Genomic DNA, 22,566 nt, shown 5'->3' with positions numbered 1-22,566 from the left:
TGTTAGCTGTTTTGAAAAAGTGAACACACTGCTGTTAAACTTGTAGTGCTCCGAGTATATCGTTTTGGGGCTCTGTAAAAGCATTGCCAATTACTGAAATGGTTCATGTAAGGTTTGATTGGCCGAAATCCTGATCAATCAGAAATTTGACTGTGACAATAATTGAAAGAAATAAAATATTTGACTATGTAAAGAAGGGACAGAGGCCTTGCCGTCCTTGAACACCAAGACGAACACTGCAGTATACGGGACGGGCACTGAAGGAAATCTGTCTTAATATGCTCAATACGCTGTCTTAAAACCATTTTCATGTCCATATTTAAAATTTCAGTGCTTGTATATTTTCTTCCATCTCACCCTCTCTTACACAAAGTACCCTACAATTGTGGACCGCTAATATCTTTTTCATAGACAGTACAGCTAATAGATGCATTAAATTGAATTCAAGCTCACACAGGCTGGTACTCGTGCTGGAGTATCCATGGAAAATGAAAAGTATTATTAATTTATTCATTTACCGCGACCCCAGCACTGTACGTAATTCTACAGACTAGGCACAAATGCCCTCACGTCTAGTTTCTGTGCTTGCCTTTTCACTATATAGATATAGATGATATACTTTTTTGTTTTGGAAACGCACCCTACATGTAGGCCTACCACCAGAATGTCCAGGGGCGGATCCACGATTATTTGAAGGGGGTCCGCGGATGAGAAGCTGACCCTCCCTTCCCCCTTGGCTTGCTGTGCGGGGCACGCTGAAGGGACCCGAAAATTTTTGGTATTTTAGGAGGGCGAACGGTGCCATTTGGTACAGTTTACAACTATGATCCAGCTAGTCACATTTCTAATATCAAGAAATCAAGGGGGGGGGGGGGGGGGGGTCAGGACCCTCCTGCCCCCTAAATCCGCCACTGATGTCCCTCTCTTTCTTTTCTTGATTATAATGGAGGTGAACTCAGGGTAAGACTCTGCGCAGTGTTTTTAATAGAAACTGGGTCAGAAAGCGGTCATTTGCGAACGCGGCCAACCTCTTTATTACTACCAAACCATCACCGAGTCATGGCTACTGAGGAGCTGACACTTTACTATTTTCCTGGATCCTACTACTCTCAAAGGGTAAGATTAAATTTGTATATTCTTTAAAACCAAACCCATTTGTCGCAAATAATCGATCGTTGTTGATATACGTCCTGACTGTAACAAATGCTGCGGTTGTGTCGCTGTTGGCCTACATCTCCCGAGTTAGAAAGGTCACTGTACATACGTCTCTGTTATCACACTCGAATTTGTCATGGGCAAGCTGAAAAAACGAACTTCCCAAACTAGGGGTTTATGTGCATCTCTCTCTCTCTCTCTCTATCTCTCTCTCTCACACACACACACATCGTAAGGGTGAAGCGTGTGCAGATGTTTTGCTGACAAGACCGTACACCTGACAACTGCATAATTTACGAACTAACGGGCAGAGTAGCACGTACATACGTGTACATAAATGAGATTTTAAATTTTAAATGTATGCATCCATATTGCAGGGCCAACACATAAAGAAGTGAGAAACGTTTAAAAGTTGCCCCTTCTCACTTTCATCACTGCACTAATTTGTATCTGTGACTCCTAAAGGTATGTGCATATGTTCAATATACATGTGCAATAAATTTTCTGCACAAAATCTTGGAATGCAGATTTTCATCCATCGTATGGAATTCCCTCCCTGGATGTTTAATTGGTGTATAATGTAGTACGAGGAGTGTAGATGTGCTGTAAAAATATATATCAAACCGCTGGCAAATATTAGTCATAGCGGCTGACGGGAATTACTCTGTTTAAACGAAATGGGGGGGGGGGGGGGGTGGTTAAATATACAACTTTATCGTTCAGCAAATGTCTTTTACGATGCGAAAGGAGTTACTAAGATTTTTTAAATTATTCTCTCAACCAGTAGCTTCCGTATGTGAACTAATAACTAAAACATTCCGTTGTTTTGCAATCTGTCTCAGAAATGATTGTTTTAAACACTCCAGATTGGGATTTTTCATGACAGACTCATGTTAAACTAATTTTCCTGAGATAAACAGTATTTTTCTCCGTCTAACCAACCTATCACACTCCTTTCCTCACACTCCCCATAACCCTGTTGCATTTTTGGAAAACGAAAAAGTTCGGAACGTACTCTAAAGTCATGGCATATCAATCACAAGACTCGCTTTTGTTATTCCTGACAGTTTACATAATACCCAATCTTTTTTAACTGCAGATACAGGGTACTGATTTTAAATTGCTGTTACTTATACATGTACACAGATGTATACATATAGGGCATATGTATTCTCTTTGCAGGTGCTGTTCTATCTGAGAGCACGCAGTATACCTTTCAAGGGCCGATACGTGAACATTCTTCTTGGAGAAACCTACGAGCCATGGTACATGCGGATGAACCCCAAGGGACAGGTGCCCGTCATAAAGCATCGCGGGGGGTACCTGGCAGACTCGTGTGCTATTATGCAATACCTGGAGAAGGAATATGGTAATTTTTATTTATTTATTTATTTATTTATTTATTTATTTATTTTTTTTTTTTTTGCACGTTCAGTTAAAGTTTAAGTCGCCTTAACATTTGCTAAGTAGAGTGCACTTTTGGAGCGATTGTTCTCAACTGATATGTGACGTCAGTATAACGAAATATTTTACATCCGTTGGGATTCTTCAATGTTAGATATTTAATTTTAAACTACGAGGCAACAGTATGCGTCGCATAGAACAGGTGTGTCAAAATACATTTTGAATGCCTATAGATACTGCTGAAATATATATACTGTGTACATATATCTGTTTCATTGACATTTTTAGATACCCCTCCAAAGTTGTTACCTGCAGCCTCGACTCCGCAGCGAGAGGAAGCACTCCGGTTTACAGATCTGATCAATTCCATCAAGATCGAAGTGATCACGTATGGGATTATAAGTTTTCCTCATCTCTCGCAAGGTGGCATGCTGGTCGGGAAATTCCAAAAGTTAATGGAGTGGAGAGGTACCTGTTGAGTGACGTTAACCGTGCGTTTTTAACAGCAATTACATCAACATCAACAATTACATCTACGCAGACGCGCACCCGAAGACGTTAATCCATTCCTTGAATATAATTTTTATCGAATCCTGTTAAAAGTTTTGTGGACCCAGTTTTACAGTTTTTGTTTTCAACGAAATTTCTTTTACGTTTTCTCAAATGCAGTACAACTGTCGAAAATGGTGAGTGATGCAAATCTATTATCGATTTACTTTTTTGATTCCATTTTATGTTTTAGCTAAAAGCATGGGACAATACACTCCGTTTTTAGAGAGATATAAAGCTAAATCGCCAGACCTTGAAGATGTGTACATCCAGAAGGAAAAGGACCTGAGCGAATTCTATGCGCAATTTCGAGATGAGGCCACGGTTCAAAGAGCGATAGATGGAGCGCAAAACGTCTTGGATGAACTGGATGACACATTAGGAAAGAGAAAAGAAGGTGTGTAAAGAAAGGTTACTTTTCAAATTTATTAATGTTCAAATTGATATAATACTTCAGAAGTGACGAATGGTGTAATATATGCACAGATACAATTTTCTTTGTTGTTGAATAGTCCAGTTTAGTTATTAGGCTAACGTTTCGAAGGGAATTTTTCCAAAATTACTTAATGCTTGAACTGTGTAATATGACGTGCATTTCTGAGATCATTAAGTATTAATAACTGTTTCTTATTGAGGTGAATGTTGGCTGTGTGGCCCTGATATGACAGTGGCAGACGTCAACCTGGCGATTTTGATCGGTCGGCTGGACAGCGCCGGTGTGGGATACATGTTTTGGAAAAATGGAAAACGGCCAAATATCGAGGCTTACTTTCACCGCCTCAAGAAAAACGACGTTTACAAAGCTGTGTGTGAGTTTAACCCATTTCTGGGAATTTTTCTCCCCCTGGTGAAGAAAAAGTTACCTTCCATCCTTGGGATCAGTGCTGTCTTGGCCATGATCGCCGTGGCCGTCTATTTCTGGAGGAAAGGAGAAATCGATTTGAACACAATTGTGGAAAAAGTGCAGTTTTGGAAATAAGAAAGTGATCGTATAATTTTAGAAGCATTTTGCGTGAGTGGGTGTGAGTGGGTGGCCTTAGTGCAAATATCAACGTTATTTATAGAGTAATAGATGTAAATGTAATAATAATACATGTAAATGCATAGAGAGACCAACCCAGTCCAAGGAATCGGATGACAAGCTGTTCTTCGTTTGTAGACGGACCAGCAACATTATAGCCTTTGCTGATGTATATTTTACTTTTCAACCTTGAAGTGCTGTTTTTTTCTTTTTACGATTTAAATATATACACGGGAATTTAATTGTGTGCTATTACAGGGCTTTCAAATATAAAAAATGGCTTTGGAAATGTTTTATGTAGGTCTATGACGTCAACAAAAGAACCAAAAATGCCTTGCCGAACAAGCTAAGCACTACTCTATATAAATGAGATCATTCAATGAATATGAAAAACTATTTTGTGGAGAAGTCGTGGAAAAAATCCGTGCAAATGCATTTACACGGTATAAGCAACAATGTTTGATGAGTAATGGCCACCTCAACAATAGCATTTCAATAAGTTACAGTAAAGAAAAGTAGAACACAAACGACTTTCTGTGTAATATACACACATATGGTGACTGATACAATCAGAGCTAGCCTGACGTACGGAGTAATTAAGTGGGTCAAAATCCAGGACGGGACTTATGCCCCTATTTCACACAGACCACGAATCCCACGAATGGCCATGAATTGACAAATTTCACGATTCGTGGTTGAATCGTAATCAGTTCGTGAAGTTCTTAACAGATTCGTATATATATATATATATTCGTAGTCAGTTCTTGCACTTCTTGACCAACAGGAATGGGTGGCAAAAACTTTGATGCCCCTATTTCACACAGACCACGAATCCCACGAATCTCCAGGAATTGAAAATTTGGTTGAATCGTAATCAGTTCGTGAAGTTCTTAACAGATTCGTATATAATCGTAGTAAGTTCGTGCAATTCTAGATCAATCGGGAATTCGTGGCAAAAATTTTGAGCTGTTCATAGTTTTGGCCGCGAACTCCCGATTCCAAAAAATCGTAGCGAATTTCTGGACAATATTCGTGCGATTCCAGCCGAATCCCACTAATATTCGTAACACTATCGCACCTGTATCGTAACTGAATCGTAGAGCGTGTCGAATAAGACCAGAAAATTGGCAAAATCTCACGATTCCAGCCGAATCCCACGAATATTAGAAAACACGATCGTACCTGTATCGTAAGTGAATCGTGAGCGTGTCGAATTTAAGACCAGAAAATTAGCAAAATCTCACGAATCCTAAAATTTGTCAATTCCTGGCGATTCGTGGGATTCGTGGTCTGTGTGAAATAGGGGCCTTACCTGTACAAATCTATAAGAACCACGACCCTGTATCACAGGGACTCTCTCCTACATAATACGTAAAGAAATGATGTCATTTTATGTGTCCTTTGTCAGATGATTATTAAAGAAGACAAATGATTTTTTTATCTGCCACAGTCGAAAATCTGAAAAATTCTACAAAGAGTCACTGGCGATTAAGACGTAGGCCTACAGATATTCCACATCACAGAAAAAATAATTTTGGTGAATTTCTATTCAATATTTACCATCAAAACACACTGCATAGGCCCTATAAATTAAAATGGAAGTCAAGCTAAATTTAATGTTGAACTTTTCTATCTAGGTCATTATTCTAAACGGGGTCAATATGTAGAGTTCACGCAAATCGTGTATTTGCCCTTTACTTAGTGTATTCCTCAGCGTCGACACAGACCAGGGTCACTTTGGACTAGTAAAGTTAATCGCTTGTAAATACAGATTACGTTAGCAAGTGGCATATTGCAGACAATGGCGGACGACGAATTAACAGTTCTCTACAATCCAGGATCGTTTTACTCACAAAAGGTAACTAATGAATTATTTTAACTTTGCATGAGTGCATCACTTAACCGGTGAAAAACACTGCTATGTTATTAAGCGATAAGTGAAGATTCTGTGACAATCAGATTAGATTTCTTCTCGAATAGTGTCATGGAACCCATGTCCGAGGAAAAATACTATTTTGTATTCCTTTTACTATTATATATATGTATTTGCTATGGTAAATCCGTTCTTCATATGAAAGATGGGTTACTAGGTCAACTGACGGTACCAATTATATCATTATAGGATACTCGACCTCCTCCACCACCCTGACCTCTCTCTCTCTCTCTCCTTTCATCCAGCCTTCTCTCTTCTTCTTTTGCTTCTTTTTCTTCTCTCTGTCTCTTTTCTTCGCCTTCTTCCTGTTCTACCTCTTCTTCTTCTCTATCTTCTTCTTTCCTGTCACTTTGATATCATAGAGTCAAGATGTAACAAAAATATTTGTATTAAGTTAAATAGCCCGTGCACAACATGCAGGTGCACTCTGTCCTCTCCTACACATTCACGCTATAGAAATATGCACATTATCGTACCTAGTGAATGACTAGAGAAATATCTGCCTTTCTTTTGGCAAACCGAAAAAAAAGTCAAAATCTTTAGTCAAGTTGTCAAGTCTGCCAGTCATAAATCTCATAGGCCAACCTGGCAGTGTTTGCCTTAAGATTTTTTCTTTTCCTAACATACCCCTAATACCATTGCAACTGTGGGAGTTATTGAACTTTGAACTTAGTAATTTTTTGCCACCAGTTATGCATAATTTTTGAAAATATCATTTAAGGACACTGTTTTTTCTCTTCTTTTTTCTGTTTTTTTTTCCAAGTAGCTCATCAATGTTTTCCTTGCAGGTCGCACTATATCTGAAGGAGCGGAATATTTCGTTCAACGAAAATATAATCAATTTAGCCGGTGGAGAAACATACAAACCATGGTTCCTTAGAATCAACCCTGAGGGCCAGGTGCCCGTTCTAAAGCACCAAGGGAAATACATTCCAGATTCTAAAGCCATAATGGACTATCTGGAGAAGGCCTACGGTTAGTTATCTAATCATATTTGCACTTCCTTAGATTCGTAATCACGTGCTCTTGATATTACTGCTTAGTTTTGCATTCTGTTTTATTATTTTATAAAAATTGAGAAATGTTTTAGTGGACATGAGGGTAAATTCATTGACTTGATGTACGCATTTTCTTTTTGGTGGCGGATATGTAATCTGGGTATCTCTTATGTGTTGCTTACACCCTAGTTCTTGTTTGGTTTACTAGTACATTGTTGTCTCTAAGTAGCTTATATCTTAATAAGTAGCCTACACGAGCAATCTGCCAAAATGTACTGTGTGTAATATGACAGATTTCATTTCTTCTCCTTATTAAGTACAGTGTTGATTTTTAAAGTACACACCAGCGAACTGTTTGACTTAATATCTTCTCATCCACTATTCTTGTACCTGTAGTTTTGGAGCGAATGAAAGCCATCAAATAGACAAATGAAAAACCTCAACCTTTCTTCTAAAACATTTTAATATAAGTTCAAACCACAATCGTAGGTTTTGTATTGTATTGATTGCAGTGAATTCTTGAATGAATGCAATAAATGTCTTATTTCGACTTCAACAAGATTAATCACTTTTTTGATTTTATTTTATTTAAGATTCGTCTCCGAAGTTGTTACCGCCAACTGGAAGCGATGAAAGAGAAAAAGTTCAACGTCTCTCAGAGCTGATCAGTAGCGTTGAGATAGAAGTAATAACCTTTGGGATGATGATATTTCCCCACTACACACAGGAAGGTCACATCACGGGTATCATTGCCCGGCTTGGACGATGGAGAGGTAATGATCTTACCCCCTGCGGACTTTTTTACTATAAGCTCAGCTACAAACCTTGCAAGGCCTATAGCAGTCCAGCTCCTTTCTTTGGGTACATTCCCAGAGATTTAGATCGATCCAGAGATTTAGATTTATATCGACCTAACTCCCTAGGGGTTCACGCTAAATTGCAGTCAGCCGAGCGCGCACCATAGTTAATTACCCCCTTACAGCTTTTAGCAGGCAAGACAGACGCTTAAGCCGGCTAAGCTGACAGTAATCTAGTGAGACTCCCCACGGGGATAGATCGATCTAAAATCTATAGGAATGGAGTCTTTGATTTTCAGTGCTTCTTGGCCCGAATGTTTTGATGAAACTTGCAATTTATTTATTTATTATTATTTGCAATTTATTTTATTTTCAATGTGATCCTTGTATTGTTAGTTTAATTGGTATGTTGATCCTCATGTATGTGACATTAGGGTTTGGGAGAAGGTAATTTTCACTCTTTATTTAAATGGTTATAATACAGCCGCTGAATACAGATTGTAATTTTTTTCCTGAAACGTCAGCTATTTCTTTGCACTGTACAATCGAGCGAAAACAAACCAAATCTTTAGAGCTCTGCATATTCTTATGTGTAGTGTTGACCGATACAGTGGCTGACGATCAATTATCTCTGCAGTAACATGACGTCACATTGTTATAGCGTTAAGATGACGTCATGTTACTGCAGGGATAACTGAGCCTTATTATAATGGCAGCCTCTATCTCTCTATATTTTAGCATCAAAAATGGGGAAATACGGTGCGGGGTTTGAAAAATTAAAGGCAGCTAACCCCGACCTACGGGAGGCATACAGTAAAAAAGCAGCGTTCTTGAGCAACTTTGTGAAGCGGTTCAATGATGAGGCCACAGTAAAAAAAGCTTTGGAAAAGGCGGAAAAAGTTTTTGATGAAATTGAAGATGAACTACGCCTGCGGGATAACGGTAGGTTTTAAAAACAGCAAGTGTGAAGTGACAAGTTACAAAGAAAATGAAAACGGAACTGTTTTTAAAAGTTGGTTCGAAAATGAAGTCACATTAAAGACAACCAAGATTGAATATTTTAAGATACTGAAGATAAACATGTTATTACAGTTTTAACTTAAAAGTTATTATTATTATTATATATCAATTGTAAAGTTATTAGAAATTAGAAAATTTCAAGAGACTAGTCCTCCCAAATATGTTTCGGCATACTAGAAATTCGCCTATTTTTATGTTGGTCGATATCTCTGCGTACCACAAATTTATTTCAGCTTCGCATACTCCTTGTAGTTATAACTGGTTTAAGTACTAAAAAATTGGGTATTTTCACTTTTCTATGTGTAACTAGCCGGTGGCTACTGGTTATGCGGCCCAGCCATGACAGTGGCAGACATTCACCTTGCAGTTCTATTCGGGCGTCTCAACTTTCTGGGTTTGAGACATCGCTACTGGGAAAACGGCAGACGACCGAACACCAAAGCATACTACCTTCGTCTAAAGAAACGTGACACCTACCGATCAGTGTGTGAAAAGGCCTTTAATCCAATCACAATGATGCTTATTCCAATGTTCCGTGCAAAATTGCCATTGATAATAGGTGTCAGCACAATCGTGGCGGCGGTGGCTGTCGGTTTTCACATCTGGCGACGTGGGGATCTTGACCTGGAGAAACTGTGCGAGAAACTGCAGTTTTGGAAAAATTAAATATAGATATAATTAAATATAGATGCATTGTTAATCACGCTGTTTAAATCCCAGGAAGGCTAAAAGGAAAACTAATATTTTAAGGTAGAACTCAAATAACGATAGTTATTCGATGTATGTATGCATAAGAGTAGGCAACTCTTATACAGGATGTATGTATGGTTGTAGACTAGAATTAATTTTAAAAAGTAAAATGGCCCATGGTTGATTTTCCAGAAGAGAACCACAGTGGATGAGTGCAATCAAGCACCTGTGTAGAAGAGTTGTGTAATGTAGGCGACATGTCAACCTTCAATTAACGCTCCGTTCACTATATTTACACCGTATATTGTTTTCTCTTTAGTTACATGATTTACCGAATAAATATGAATTATTGTGAACAATTATTGTGGGTCGTCGTGGTATTATTCCTTTTCATTCTGTATCCTCGAGCTCCTGAACCAACCATCACTCAAGTACGTACACACGAACACGTGCGTGCTCACACACGCAAACACTACACGCACACGGCTTACGTGAGGTTTGTTTGGAAAACAGATGATATATATATATATAAAGTAGAGGAAACGGATGATCAAAATGTGATATTACACAAGCATATTCTGTGCCCCTGTTTTATTAACACGTACAGGAAATTTACCCCAATAATGTGCACACCCCGTGGCTTCTCACGCATTCCACATTATAACGGGAAACGAGTTCCATGCTACTGGCAGGATGGTGCATATTACTCCAATGATCTGCTGCCAGCCAAGCCGCCGTTCAGTACAGCTGGCTACTAGCAGTCCTGAGCATTCAACACGTCAAAAGCAATGGAGCTGTTGGTAGGATGGGTGGTACTGGTCACACTGCTGCAGTCGTATTCAGCTGATGGTGGTGAGTGTTGTGATGAAGTTACCAACTTTACACACTAAGCCAATTTCCTTTCATTTTTGCCTGTAGGCTTGGTAGTTTAAATTTGTCTGTGTCGTTCTGCAACTTTTAATAAAAGAAACTGGAAATTCGCTGTAGGCCTATGTTATTTAATGATCGTTACATTTGAAGCAGTGTACATTGATTTGATAGAAACATACCTTTTTATGGCGGAGAATTCTTTTTATTCTGTCATGCGCAGGAGTGACTATAACCTGCTTAGGACAATAATGCTGTTTTTAAGCATTTTTAAATACTTGTATTACTAGCACAATAACGAAAAAATTATTTATATGCAATAAGGTAGTACTTATATACAATATGACCCCTTTGCAATTGGTTGTTAAAAGCGATACTCAGAATTTTGCGTAAAACCACCACACTTAACCGTTCTTTTTTCTTTTGCTTGGGGTTACATGTCATTTACACAATATCTCCACCTTAAACTAGGCTTGGTCAATTTGGAGGTAATAAGTAAATTAACACCATTCTATATGTGCATTATAACAAGTTAACAGTGTCAGACAAAGGTATTTGTGTCGACTGTTCGACATAAAAATAATACTATCTACTGTAAATAAAGTGAAGGAGAACGTGTGTCCTGACATAAACCAAGAGTGTTTTGCTCTTGTTGCCATGGTGAATTAGTACCCGGATCTTAATACTAAATGAGTTCAAGAGTGGGATAGTAAATTAAATCAAAACATCTTTCTGTTATCCAGATAAACCAAGAACACGTTGCTTAAATTGTTCAACTTTTCGTTCGCCTATCCCTGTTTCATTACGGAGTACAGTTATTTTCTTGTCCTGATACTCGTACACATGCAGAAAAGGCCTAAAACAGAAAGTTCGTGTATTGTTCTCCATGAGATACTAGATGTCACAAAAGTTATAAAAAGAAGTATTTAAAGTTTTCAAGACCAGTTTTAATGATGGGGATATTAAAAAAACTATTCGCCTAATTATATTAATACGGAATCGAAGCTGCAGACCCTGACGTTGGAAATACATCTCATTCATATACGCATTGGGTCTTTACATGAGACACGATATAGTAGGCTTGTTAAGAACCAAAAAATGGCCAAACGCTGCATTTTGTAGTACAAATGTCTAACTTGGCATAAATGTTCCTTGGGCCAAAAGAAAATTTTTTATCCAAAGAGACGCCCTCTATCGATACATTAATTAGCATAAATTATGCAAATTATGTGCCAAAATATATAATATTTCATATTTCCATTAATTTTTGGCCTAGAAACATGTATAGATTATCAAACCTGACTAAATTAGAGACAAGGAACCCATTTTTGATCATTTGGAAGCAATTGGTGGCCATTTTGTGCCTCAAATCCAAGATGGCCGCCACCCGCCATTTTGAAAGTGGACATAATTTTGCTATTTTATGTTGAATTTTGAAGCGTTTGGTCTATATATACTTGATATATATATCGAATCCTACTATTTTGGGGGTGAAAAAGTCATTTTTGATATTGTTTTGGTGATAGTAGGTGATTTGAAGGGACAAAGAGGGTGTTTTAAGTGCCTACCAAGATATGTGTGAACGTTGCAAAACCATGGATATTGATAACCCGTATTCAAATATATCTCAATGCGATTTTTTTGTTATATACCATCACTACTGGACTATATTATGAGCAAAAAAACAAATTTTTATCATTATGGAGGCTATTGGTGGCCGTTTTATCCCTCAAATCCAAGATGGCCGCCAAAAACCATTTTGAACTTGAGCATAATTCGCTATTTTGAAACTATATGTATTACATCTTTGTAAATGAGTAATACGTCGTTTTATATTATTTTCTGGTGCAGAATACATTATCTGTTTCATAAAATGTGAGTACAAACTATTTTATTCTCCAAAACGAATATGCATGTAGGCTTAAGTCGTCAAATAGACTTACATGTGCCATGTAGTCTAATTAGTACAAAATGTTTTATAAAATCATAAAGAGCTTGAAACAAGTGTAAGAGACCAAAATGGCTTAATTAAAGGTAAAGAACACATATTTGGTGCTTTGGAGACAATTGGAAGCCATTTTGATCCTCAAATCCAAAATGGCCGCCAGTCACAATTTTGAAATACGGATAAAGCACAACTCATCAATTTGAAGCTATTGCTCTTACACTAGCATGTTATACATCGTTTCTTATCATTTGGGTTGTAGAAGTCATGTGTCTTATCTCTTCTGAGATATAATACAAAAAGAAAATATTAAAAGGCTCCAACACCAATACAGGCTTACGTCTTCACCTTCGCTTGTATACGTCTTGAAGTCAAATTTGTGCAAAAATATGTTATATAACAATTTTAAAATGGTTTTGCCAGACATAGATTAAGTGCAAGAGACCAGCATAGTGGATTCAACTTTATGGTGACTACTTTTAGCTATTCTGTTGTTCATATCCAAGAGCCTGTCTCTGTTTATTTATGGCATAATTTACCTTTTTTGAGCTGTTGGACTTACATATGATCGTAATACATCAATTGTTACTATTTTGGAAGTACATAATTAATTTCTGGTGTTACTCTGGTGACAGATGATAATAAAAAAGGCATAAGGTGTTTTAAGATGATTCCAAGATGAATATTCCTGTAGTTGTCATATACTGTAGATGTTTTGTGCTTGTTCGTCCATTGGAAACAATGAGAACTATGTAGTCGCCTTATGGATTTCTATTGGTAGTGAGATGACTTGTCTGGCCAAATCATGCTAGGAATGATCACTGGCACTGTCAACTAGGAAAAGAGGCTGCTTCCTCGACTTCTTTGCTTTATCCCTCTTACCTTCCTGCGCAGCTGCTGCTTTCTAGTTGGTTTTGCAGATTCATTCTTTTGTGTAAAGATACCACTTTCCTCTGATGCGACATGTTCTCATGCATTAATGTTTCTCTGGAAACTGGATTCTAATATATTGTTTGGCTGTTTCTCATAGGACACTGACAAAACCTCAATTCTTACTAGCTGTTGTTTTATTGGCCTACCAGAGCTGATCATGCATGTTTCTTTTTGCTGTGCTGCTGGATGATTTTGCAGACAAGATCTAGAGCTATTTCAAAGCAAAGTCCATTTGCTTGTCTTTCACGGACATTTACGCATCAACACAACTAACCAAGTTCCATAGTATTATAAGACGACACATTTTTCTCCCTTCAAATCTTCTGGGCTATATTTAACATGCGAATGCAAGCCCCAGTGACTGGGACATAAATGTGCATGAGGCTTTTTGGTTCACATTGACCAGTAAAAGATTAATAATATAATACCACTATGTATATATATTTATTGCTTTCCTTTGAGTATTCAGTATCTTTTAGTGGATGGTCACTTAAGATAAATCTAGATGATATATTTGAGCATGTGGTTTGGGTTCCACATTTTTGTAACAGACTCAACGAAACTCATCTTGGAATTTATTTTACAACCTTATATTACCTTTTTATTATCTTCTGTCACCAAATTAGCACTGGAAAATTACTTTTGAGGCCCAAGAATAGTGCCATTTTACCTAATACAAGCGAATGAGGGTCCCACAGTTCAAAGATTATAAATAACACCAAATTATTAAAATAGCGGCAAGCAACCATCACTTGGTTTTGATCAAAATAATGGCTAACAATTTTCCTCATGCGGTCAAAGATGTATTCTTTTGCTTTAATTCAGCCATTTTGTTTGCTGACACTTGTTTTATAGATCGGCAAAAGCATTTTTGTACTAATTGGATTACTCATTGTACATATAAACTGCAGGTCCATGTAGCAACTGAATCCTATATTTATTTGGAGGCTTATAAAAGTTTCTATTTACATTTTATGAAACCGAAAATGCATTCTGCTCCAGGAAATAATCAAAAATGACGTATGGCACGCTTATGAAGGTGTGATAGTTTCAAAATGGTGAATAATGTTCAATTTGAAAATAGCGTATGAGGGCCATCTTGGATTTGAGGCACAAATTTTAAGAAACAAATAATGTATTCTGCACCAGAAAATAATATAAAACGACGTATTACTCATTTACAAAGATGTAGTACATGTAGTTTCAAAATAGCGAATTATGCTCATGTTCAAAATGGTTTTGGCGGCCATCTTGGATTTGAGGGATAAAACGGCCACCAATGGCCTCCATAATGGTAAAAATGTGGGTTTTTTTGCTCATAATATAGTCCAATAGCAATGGTATATAACAAAAAATTGCATTGAGATATATTTGAATACGGGTTATCAATATCCATGGTTTTGCAGCGTACACACATATGTGGTAGGCACTTAAAACACCCTCTTTGTCCATTCAAATCACCTACTATCACCAAAACAATATCAAAAATGACTTTTTCACACCCAAAATAGTAGGAATCGATATTTATATCAAATATATATAGACCAAACGCTTCAAAATTCAACATAAAATAGCAAAATTATGTCCACTTTCAAAATGGCGGGTGGCGGCCATCTTGGATTTGAGGCACAAAATGGCCACCAATTGCTTCCAAATGATCAAAAATGGGTTCCTTGTCCCTAATTTAGTCAGGTTTGATAATCTATACATGTTTCTAGGCCAAAAATTAATGGATATGAAATATATGAAATATATGAAATATTATATATTTTGGCACATAATTTGCATAATTTATGCTAATTAATGTATCGATAGAGGGCGTCTCTTTGGATAAAAAATTTTCTTTTGGCCCAAGGAACATTTATGCCAAGTTAGACATTTGTACTACAAAATGCAGCGTTTGACCTCTTAACAAGCCTACTAATAAGAAAACGTGGCGGAATGACTGCAGCTAGGAATGTAGTGGAGTTATGGTAAAACATTTCGCCTCTGTACAAGTTGCAGGGATAGATCGATCTAAAATCTGTGGGAATGGGGTCTAAGAGTCTGAGATTACCTATTTTGACCAGTATGACGCATTTTGGGTCTATACCGTAGGGCTCCTACAGAAAACATCAAGACGAAGCGATAAGACTACAGACTTATTTCAGTGTTCTTGTTTGTTGCAGCTGCATGTCTTCTTTCCAATATTATAAAAAAAATATAGGGAGGTTTTACTTATAAGAACAACAATAAACTGTTTGTGCATAGTTAATATTATTTTATGTATTATTCTTAACATGAAAATATTATTGATGTTAACTAATGGAGTATACTAAGCAGTATACCTTGATCATGTTAAACCATAACGTTATATAAACGTTATATATATGTTTCTATTAACCATTTTATCAAAAACATTTTCATAACGTTATCAGAAACGTGTTTATAATGATAAAAAGATATACGCATTAACGTTTTCAAAACGTAGGGCACAGCAATTGTTCTAAAAGTAAGGACTGCAGCTTGAAATGCCTGGTTTTCATTATCATGTCTTTTCCGTGTTTACAGTACGAAGTGATGGAGCCGAGGCGCCAAGATTTAAACGGTTGATTGGGGGTCGCACCATCTCCGACCGCGGCAAGTGGCCTTGGCTGGTTTCCCTGCAGGGTCATGTCCCTGGGAAGACTTTTTTCGGAATCCCCTTAACTATATATGAGCTTTATTGTGGAGGATCCCTGTTGAACGACAGATGGATACTGACAGCAGCTCACTGCTTTTATCTCAGGTAGGCTACGAGTACTGTACTGTACTAGTCAATCTCTCTCTCTCTCTCTCTCTCTCTCTCTCTCTCTCTGTGTGTGTGTGTGTGAGTGTGTGTAAAACATAGAATTGTTGCAACATTGCTTTAATAATTGGTTTGGGAATTTTATACCCATATCGTCTATGAATCCCCAATGGTTCAATATTCTTTTAACCAGGAACGGAGCAACCGAACCCGATGCCTGGGAAGCAAGAATTGCAGCCGTAAAGATCAAAGTAAGTTTATAAACCCTGTTTCTCTGAATATTCAAAAATGACTGTACACTTCTCAAGCAGTATACTATATACACGCAAGAGTAAATCGAGTAAATGTCAGCGTATTGTTTATTATTGCGAGAATGGACTTTTGTGAATGTATCCGTACAGAACTCCTTTTTATTTATCTGTTCATTTATCTTTTTATTTATTTATTATTTTAATGCATGCTATTGAAAAAACGTTAATTTCTTTTACTTTCTATGTGCATTTGTAAGTGTGTTACATGTACATGTGACTAGCTCACTTGTGTATGTGAACGGAGTCTTCTTATCCTTGAGAGGACAAAGGTAAATGTGCATTATCGATATTCTGAATAAAAAAATAGAGAAATATAAGAAATATGGGTATTATGGAATAGGAACCAAGTGTCTGTGCTATTGTTTATTGTAGCCGTCGGCCTCGGACTATTTCATGCACGTGTTGGGCCGTGTCTTCAGCAGGCAGGAGTGGCAGCAATGGAATGTTGATGCGGAGAAAATTATTATTCATCCAGGTTATGACGAAAGATGTGAGTCGTGTGAAGACAATCATACATGGGCCCTAAACATGCAGTCCGTCTAAACCTAATTAACGCCCTCAAATTTGGTTTAGCACCCTGTTCCTGTCTGAACCGTTTCAAACACAAAGTATGAGTAGATATACAAGCCCTTGCACCATGATGAATTCAAGATTAGCCCAAGTAATGCTTTATCACATCTATATGGTACTACATGTACATCTCATCGTTTTCTCCCTGCACTTCTTTCTCTAGCATTGTGGGAGAATGACATAGCTCTGGTGAAACTGGAACGCAGCGTCCCCGTCGGCCCAACCACCACATTCGTCACATCTGTGGAACTCCCAGCGCGACAAGGGGACGTCTCTTTCCCTGAAGACGGGCAACAATGCGTGATGAAGGGTTGGGGCTGCACCAGCAGCGGTAAGATAACGTGAGAAAGTGAGAAATTATCTTCTACAAGGTGTCAACTTTTTTCATTTTTCTTTCCTTAAGGCTCCCACTCGCCTTACCAAAATTTCGGTTACCACAGTGTGTGTGGATTCAATGAAATAAATGAATGTATTATAAGACAAGGCATGGTTGTTCTTTCGTTATATTACAAACATCTGATACATGTAAATTGGGTGCACCGGAAATCACAATGTACACGTCTTTGCAATATCTCAAGATTTCGTAATCGTTTTTAATAATATATGTATATTGGGGCACAAGCAAGTATAAAACACGAATTCCTGTGTACATTACAGGTGCCACGGTGTCCGATCATGCCATGGAGCTGTCTCTACCCAAACTGTCGGACAGGGAGTGTAGACGGTTTTGGAACGTTCGCCGCGACACCCGCCTCTGTGCCGGCTACAATTTGGCGGCCAAAGGCTTGTGCCCTGTGAGTATGATCAAGGTTACCAACAGAAACACAGGTGGTACTCCATTCACGTTTGATGTGGCAATCTTTTATCATCATCATCATCATCATCTTCCTCATTTAAAGCCAAAAGTGTTCCACTGTTAGACAAAGGCCTCAGGATACTTCCTCCAGTGTATTCTGTCTTAGGATTCACACTTCCAGTTTGTTTTTTTCCAGTACTGTTCTAATTCATCCTTCCATCTCTTACGAGGCTTCCCTTGTTTCCTATGTCCGTATCTTGGTGTCCATTTTGTCAGTCTTACTGTCCATCTGTCATCTTTGATTCTACTGATATATTCTGCCCATCTCCATTTCATTTCTTTAATTGTAAGAAGCACACTCTTCACTTTGGTCTGTTCTCTTATCTATTTAATGGTCATCCTATCTCTTATCCTGATGTTTAACACACTTCTTTCCATCTTTCTCTGTGTTACTTGTAGCTTGGTCCAATGGATGCATTCACCGTCCATGTCTCTGAACCATAGGTGATTGCTGTCAGCTGTGACAATCTTTAGTAATGTTCGTGTAGATGAAATTGTTGAATTTGGAAATATTGGCCGACATATATGTTTTTTTTTTAATTTATCTAGGGGGATAGCGGTGGACCACTTGTGTGCAAAAGGCAAGACAAATGGATTCAAGTCGGCATTGCGTCATTCTCCAGCGCTCGATCTCCGGGACAAGTACCTGGCGTTTTTACACGCGTTAGTGCTTACCTTGATTGGATCGCAAAGACCATTGCTGAAAATTAAATAGACGTTTGTTAAGATACTTCATGGTATATTACCACTTCATGGGATAAATGCTCTGATTTTACTGTCAAATCGACTTCATAGGATAAATTGCGACTTCATCTCCACATAAGATATTGCCTGCGACTTCATGGGATAATGGTGAAAAAGTAGGCCCTACCTGTTGTTGGCCCAAAGCTATAAGAGAGAACGTTTTTGAAATATAATGTTTTTGTACTGTAAATATTATCCAAAATAGGTAACTGTACGTTTTAATTCACTTGTATGACTGAATAGGGTTTCTTTAGTGGTATTGGATGCATGTTTTGAGTAATTTTAAAATACACAGGCGTATGTAGGTGAGGATCCAGTATTTCTAAAAATCAGTACATTATGGGACATTATGGTCAGCGTTGAAGAAAAGGGGGTCCAGACCCCCTTGGCCCTCCCTTCCCAGATCCGCTTGATGCATAAAACTAATGGATCAGGTAAACCAGGCTATGAAAACATAATTTACGCGTAGGTTACTGGATTATAAGATGGATAAATAAACAAATAGGAATCAATTATTAAAGATAAATAAATAGATAATAAAAAGAAGCAGAGAAGGTCTTGTATATAATTGTGCTCTACAATTATCTTGATCAAGTCGCGTCCCACTCTGAAAAGACTAATTTTTCCATGAGGAAAGACGCGCAAGTGTAATGATTACGTCTGTCCCTTGGTTTCCGAGATGCTCTGTTCTGGTCTTACACCTGTGAATGTCCATCATGATGTGATCAATGGTGTCCCCGAAATGTGCCCTTGGCTGGCTTTCATTTGACCCGAAAGTATTATCTGCGGCACAGTCTGCATTTGGAAACCTGTTAATAAGGCGTTCGGAGGGGGGGGGGGGGGGGGGGGGGGGAGGGGGGGGGGAGGCCTACTCGTTGTTTAGCAGCCTAATTAACGTAGTTGATCTGCGAGATCAACAGGCTTGTAGATTGATATTTATTCAGAATTGTGGTTGATTGTAATTATGGTTGATTGTAATTTTTACATCGTAATTTCTGCTATCTACCCGTAGACCTTTAGTAGTGGGACTTTGCAGTCCTTTGGGGGGGGGGGTATATATTTTTTATATCGTTGTTACTGGTATCCTCTATCCATTAAAGTGAGGAACATGAGACGTTGGGGATATTTAAACCTGCCATCAGGGATGTGCACGTGTCCTTCGGATTTTTGGTGACTTTGGTGACCTAGGGGTGGTTGATTATTATCTTTAAATTGTATTTTCTGCTATATACCCATAGGTCTTTAGGTTGAGGAAACTAAAAGGTCGGGGTGTGCATAGGCAGATTTTTTTTATTTTTTTTTTTTTGTTTTTTGTGACCTGGGGTGTGGCTGTCCCTGGGGATGGTACACATATATATTACCGTAATTTATTTCATCTCCCCCTAGACCATTCGAATTAGGAACATGAGTCTTTGGTGCATGGGTGGGCTACATTAGTGTGACTTGGGGTGTGGCCGTCCCTAGGGGGTGGAGTGATTAGTGGTTTGTCAGGCAATGAAGCTGATTCCATAGATTGCACTTAAGATTCCTTGCAGAGTTGGACCGACCCAGCTAGAACTACATCCTATGTGTGAATCTGATGGCGGTCTTCGAGTTGGGAAGGAAGGGGAAATGTAGAGAAAGCAGCAGACAGTACTAAACAGACCTTCAATCGTATTCTTGAATATAGGTCAAGTTAATTAAAACCCATTCAAGACCCCATACTCTCAGGAATCCTAGGGTCCAAGTCCCATTGTTCTTTAACATAAAACACACATGTTAATTACTGCTCTTGGGAAATAAACATTTTTGTTTTGTGTTAAGACACAACAGCAGTTAAACGCTAGGATTCCTGATCGAGTGTGTGGGACCTTGAATTAGTTTTTAATTGGATTCTCTGACCTATATTTATGGATATGTCTGGAAGTCCATTTAGTTCTGTATGTGCTTCTGCTGTTCTCTACATTTCTCAAGGACCCATGCACATTCATTAAAATGACTGGTTCATCAATCTCCGTTTCATGTTCCTTAAAATTTAAGGGTATAGATGGGAGAAATAAAGTTGTGAAAAATAGAATCAACCACCCCCCGGGATAGCCACACCTGAAATGTCATACTAACATTCCCGGAAACCTATGCATATCCTCAATGGTAAGCTTATCAGCCCGGAAGGTTTCATGTTCCCAACTGTAATGGCGTAAGGGTAGAAGCACGATTAACGATGTAAAATTTAAAATCAACCTCCCCAGGGACGGCCACACCCAATGTCACAAAAACCCAGAAGGACCCATACACATCCCCAACGACAGATTTTTCAATCCCCATAGCCTTACGGTTTGTTAAAGATATTAATGTACACCTAATGTGGAGCAAAATTAAAACCTCTCCGCCTGGTAGAGTTCTCTACCTACAGTGGAAAGACATACATTCTTGCTACTGTGTACTAGCCACATCTATAAACCTGCGCCGTCAATCAAACCACACATGGTCAGTTTTATGCCCTAGTTTAAAGGCAGTCAATGTGTTTATTTATACACTTCGTTTGTCTTATACATCTAGTGCCTTAGACCCGCCATGATTCAACGTCCAAATATTGTCAGTTTTTAATCGTCCTGAAATCTGAAAAATCTCAAAACTTAATGGGTAAAACAAAAAACTAGCTTTATGCTTTCCGTCACTGGACAGGAGCTCTTGAAATAAAGTACATTATTTATAGAAGTTAATCTCACGGGTATCTACGAGAACATCTGAAAATAACAGCTTCATTAAACTCCAACGAGATAAAATACGCACTATCATGAGAGTGAGTAATGTTACCCCCCCACACACACACATACACACACACACACACACACACACACACACACACCCCATTTCAAATACACGTGTCACTCTGGAAATCATGGTCTAGAATGAAACTTCATATCGACCTTTACGCCTAATTTCCACATCCAACCAGAACTGAAACATGTTTGGATACAATGTACCATGAAGTGGTAATATACTACGAAGTCTCCTAAGGGTCCTTATTTTTTAACCAATGAAGTCGCCTTCTATCATGAAGTAGTAATTCTTATCCTATGAAGTGGTAATATACCATGAAGTATCTTAACAGACGTTTATTCACAGAATTCAATCACAATGAAAAATGTGTTATTAAAGTAAAGTGAAAGAAACATTGATAATTACTGCATGTCACGTGTAACACTGGCGGAATTTAGACTTCGATATGTAGAACCTGGAGATAATTGTTCTTTAATAGCACGTAGAGGGAAGAATGGAACAATATCTCAGAAAAAAGATTTTGAAAACGTTACTGGAGACTTACCGCACCGCCTACTGAAGATTAACGCAGTACCCGGTTTAAAGACTACATTCTGATGTTTTAACAGTTTAGCTTTTGGAAATCTTCACTGTTAATTTGGATTTTCAGTACCCTAAGTCAAGATAGATATTGTATCTGGAATAAAAAAAACCCACTTTTTAAAACGGCTGACAGCTGTCATCATTTGTAAACAAAACCAAATGGGATTGAAAGCAGGACAACATTTTTTTTTTGACAAAGGGTGTGCCCTACTGTTTGATCCTGTCCTAGCTTTTAATATATAACCTTTAACATTTATATCCCGTGATAAGAACAACAGTACGTTGCAAGTACGAACACTTCTGTCACACGAGTATGTTGTCGCTTTTTTAACTTCATACGGAGAGTTATGTGGGAACACAATGATATGTGAGAATTGCTTGGTTTCCCTGTCCCATCCCACTCGTGCTTGATAAGTATTTCCTTAGATTTAAACAAGATTTCAGACAACTTAGGTCTACATATTGTGAACATTTGCCAGCTATGTAATTTAAAAACAAGCACCAGTTGAGATTCCTTTTTGATGGCCATACATGTATGTCCATTTATATGTATTTTGCGAATCGCAGTGGAGATCACGAAATATTTTAATTGCAACTGGCAAATTGAAAACTTTGAGATGACTTTCTACACAAACTAAATTCACATTGTTTAATCTTAGCT

At 38.0% G+C, this 22,566-nt stretch overlaps 3 protein-coding genes across 4 annotated transcripts; all 3 read left to right on the top strand.

Moving 5' to 3' along the window:
• The first annotated feature begins 939 nt into the window (after positions 1-939).
• LOC106162246 (ganglioside-induced differentiation-associated protein 1-like) lies at positions 940-4,604 on the top strand. 2 transcript variants are annotated; one of them, XM_087007494.1, is made up of 6 exons: positions 1,002-1,116; positions 1,533-1,620; positions 2,338-2,524; positions 2,848-3,027; positions 3,302-3,505; positions 3,744-4,604. In XM_087007494.1, exons 3-6 carry the CDS (start codon positions 2,425-2,427, stop codon positions 4,085-4,087), a joined length of 828 nt encoding a protein of 275 aa, XP_086863620.1. In that variant the 5' UTR covers positions 1,002-1,116; positions 1,533-1,620; positions 2,338-2,424; the 3' UTR covers positions 4,088-4,604. The 2 variants fall into 2 exon arrangements, with proteins under 2 accessions (XP_013394918.2, XP_086863620.1); XM_013539464.2 differs by lacking the exon at positions 1,533-1,620 and having other exon boundaries at positions 940-1,116; positions 3,744-4,601.
• A 1,117-nt stretch (positions 4,605-5,721) lies between these two features.
• On the top strand, positions 5,722-9,929 carry LOC106162244 (ganglioside-induced differentiation-associated protein 1-like). The gene is made up of 5 exons (XM_087010104.1): positions 5,722-5,987; positions 6,851-7,037; positions 7,654-7,833; positions 8,596-8,799; positions 9,188-9,929. Exons 1-5 carry the CDS (start codon positions 5,931-5,933, stop codon positions 9,541-9,543), a joined length of 984 nt encoding a protein of 327 aa, XP_086866230.1. The 5' UTR covers positions 5,722-5,930; the 3' UTR covers positions 9,544-9,929.
• Positions 9,930-10,219: 290 nt separating this feature from the next.
• LOC106162245 (chymotrypsinogen A) lies at positions 10,220-18,545 on the top strand. Its single transcript, XM_013539462.2, has 7 exons — positions 10,220-10,419; positions 15,863-16,079; positions 16,273-16,330; positions 16,763-16,880; positions 17,124-17,291; positions 17,618-17,754; positions 18,366-18,545. Exons 1-7 carry the CDS (start codon positions 10,356-10,358, stop codon positions 18,525-18,527), a joined length of 924 nt encoding a protein of 307 aa, XP_013394916.2. The 5' UTR covers positions 10,220-10,355; the 3' UTR covers positions 18,528-18,545.
• Positions 18,546-22,566: the final 4,021 nt, after the last annotated feature.

The sequence above is a fragment of the Lingula anatina genome, chromosome 3 (assembly GCF_051362555.1).
Source record: "Lingula anatina isolate TDL-2025a chromosome 3, LinAna3.0, whole genome shotgun sequence".
Classification (NCBI taxonomy): domain Eukaryota; kingdom Metazoa; phylum Brachiopoda; class Lingulata; order Lingulida; family Lingulidae; genus Lingula; species Lingula anatina.
The sequence above is the reverse complement of the archived record's forward strand: the minus strand, read 5'-3'. Positions and strand labels throughout refer to the sequence as shown.

Coding starts and splice junctions, on each gene's coding strand:
- LOC106162244 (XM_087010104.1), top strand. CDS start 5,931: ATGGCGGACGACGAATTAACAGTTCTCTACAATCCAGGATCGTTTTAC. Junction 5,988..6,850: donor GATCGTTTTACTCACAAAAG/GTAACTAATGAA, acceptor TTTTCCTTGCAG/GTCGCACTATATCTGAAGGA. Junction 8,800..9,187: donor ACTACGCCTGCGGGATAACG/GTAGGTTTTAAA, acceptor ATGTGTAACTAG/CCGGTGGCTACTGGTTATGC.
- LOC106162246 (XM_013539464.2), top strand. CDS start 1,060: ATGGCTACTGAGGAGCTGACACTTTACTATTTTCCTGGATCCTACTAC. Junction 1,117..2,337: donor GATCCTACTACTCTCAAAGG/GTAAGATTAAAT, acceptor TTCTCTTTGCAG/GTGCTGTTCTATCTGAGAGC. Junction 3,028..3,301: donor AAAGTTAATGGAGTGGAGAG/GTACCTGTTGAG, acceptor TTTATGTTTTAG/CTAAAAGCATGGGACAATAC.
- LOC106162245 (XM_013539462.2), top strand. CDS start 10,356: ATGGAGCTGTTGGTAGGATGGGTGGTACTGGTCACACTGCTGCAGTCG. Junction 10,420..15,862: donor GTCGTATTCAGCTGATGGTG/GTGAGTGTTGTG, acceptor CCGTGTTTACAG/TACGAAGTGATGGAGCCGAG. Junction 17,755..18,365: donor CGGCCAAAGGCTTGTGCCCT/GTGAGTATGATC, acceptor TAATTTATCTAG/GGGGATAGCGGTGGACCACT.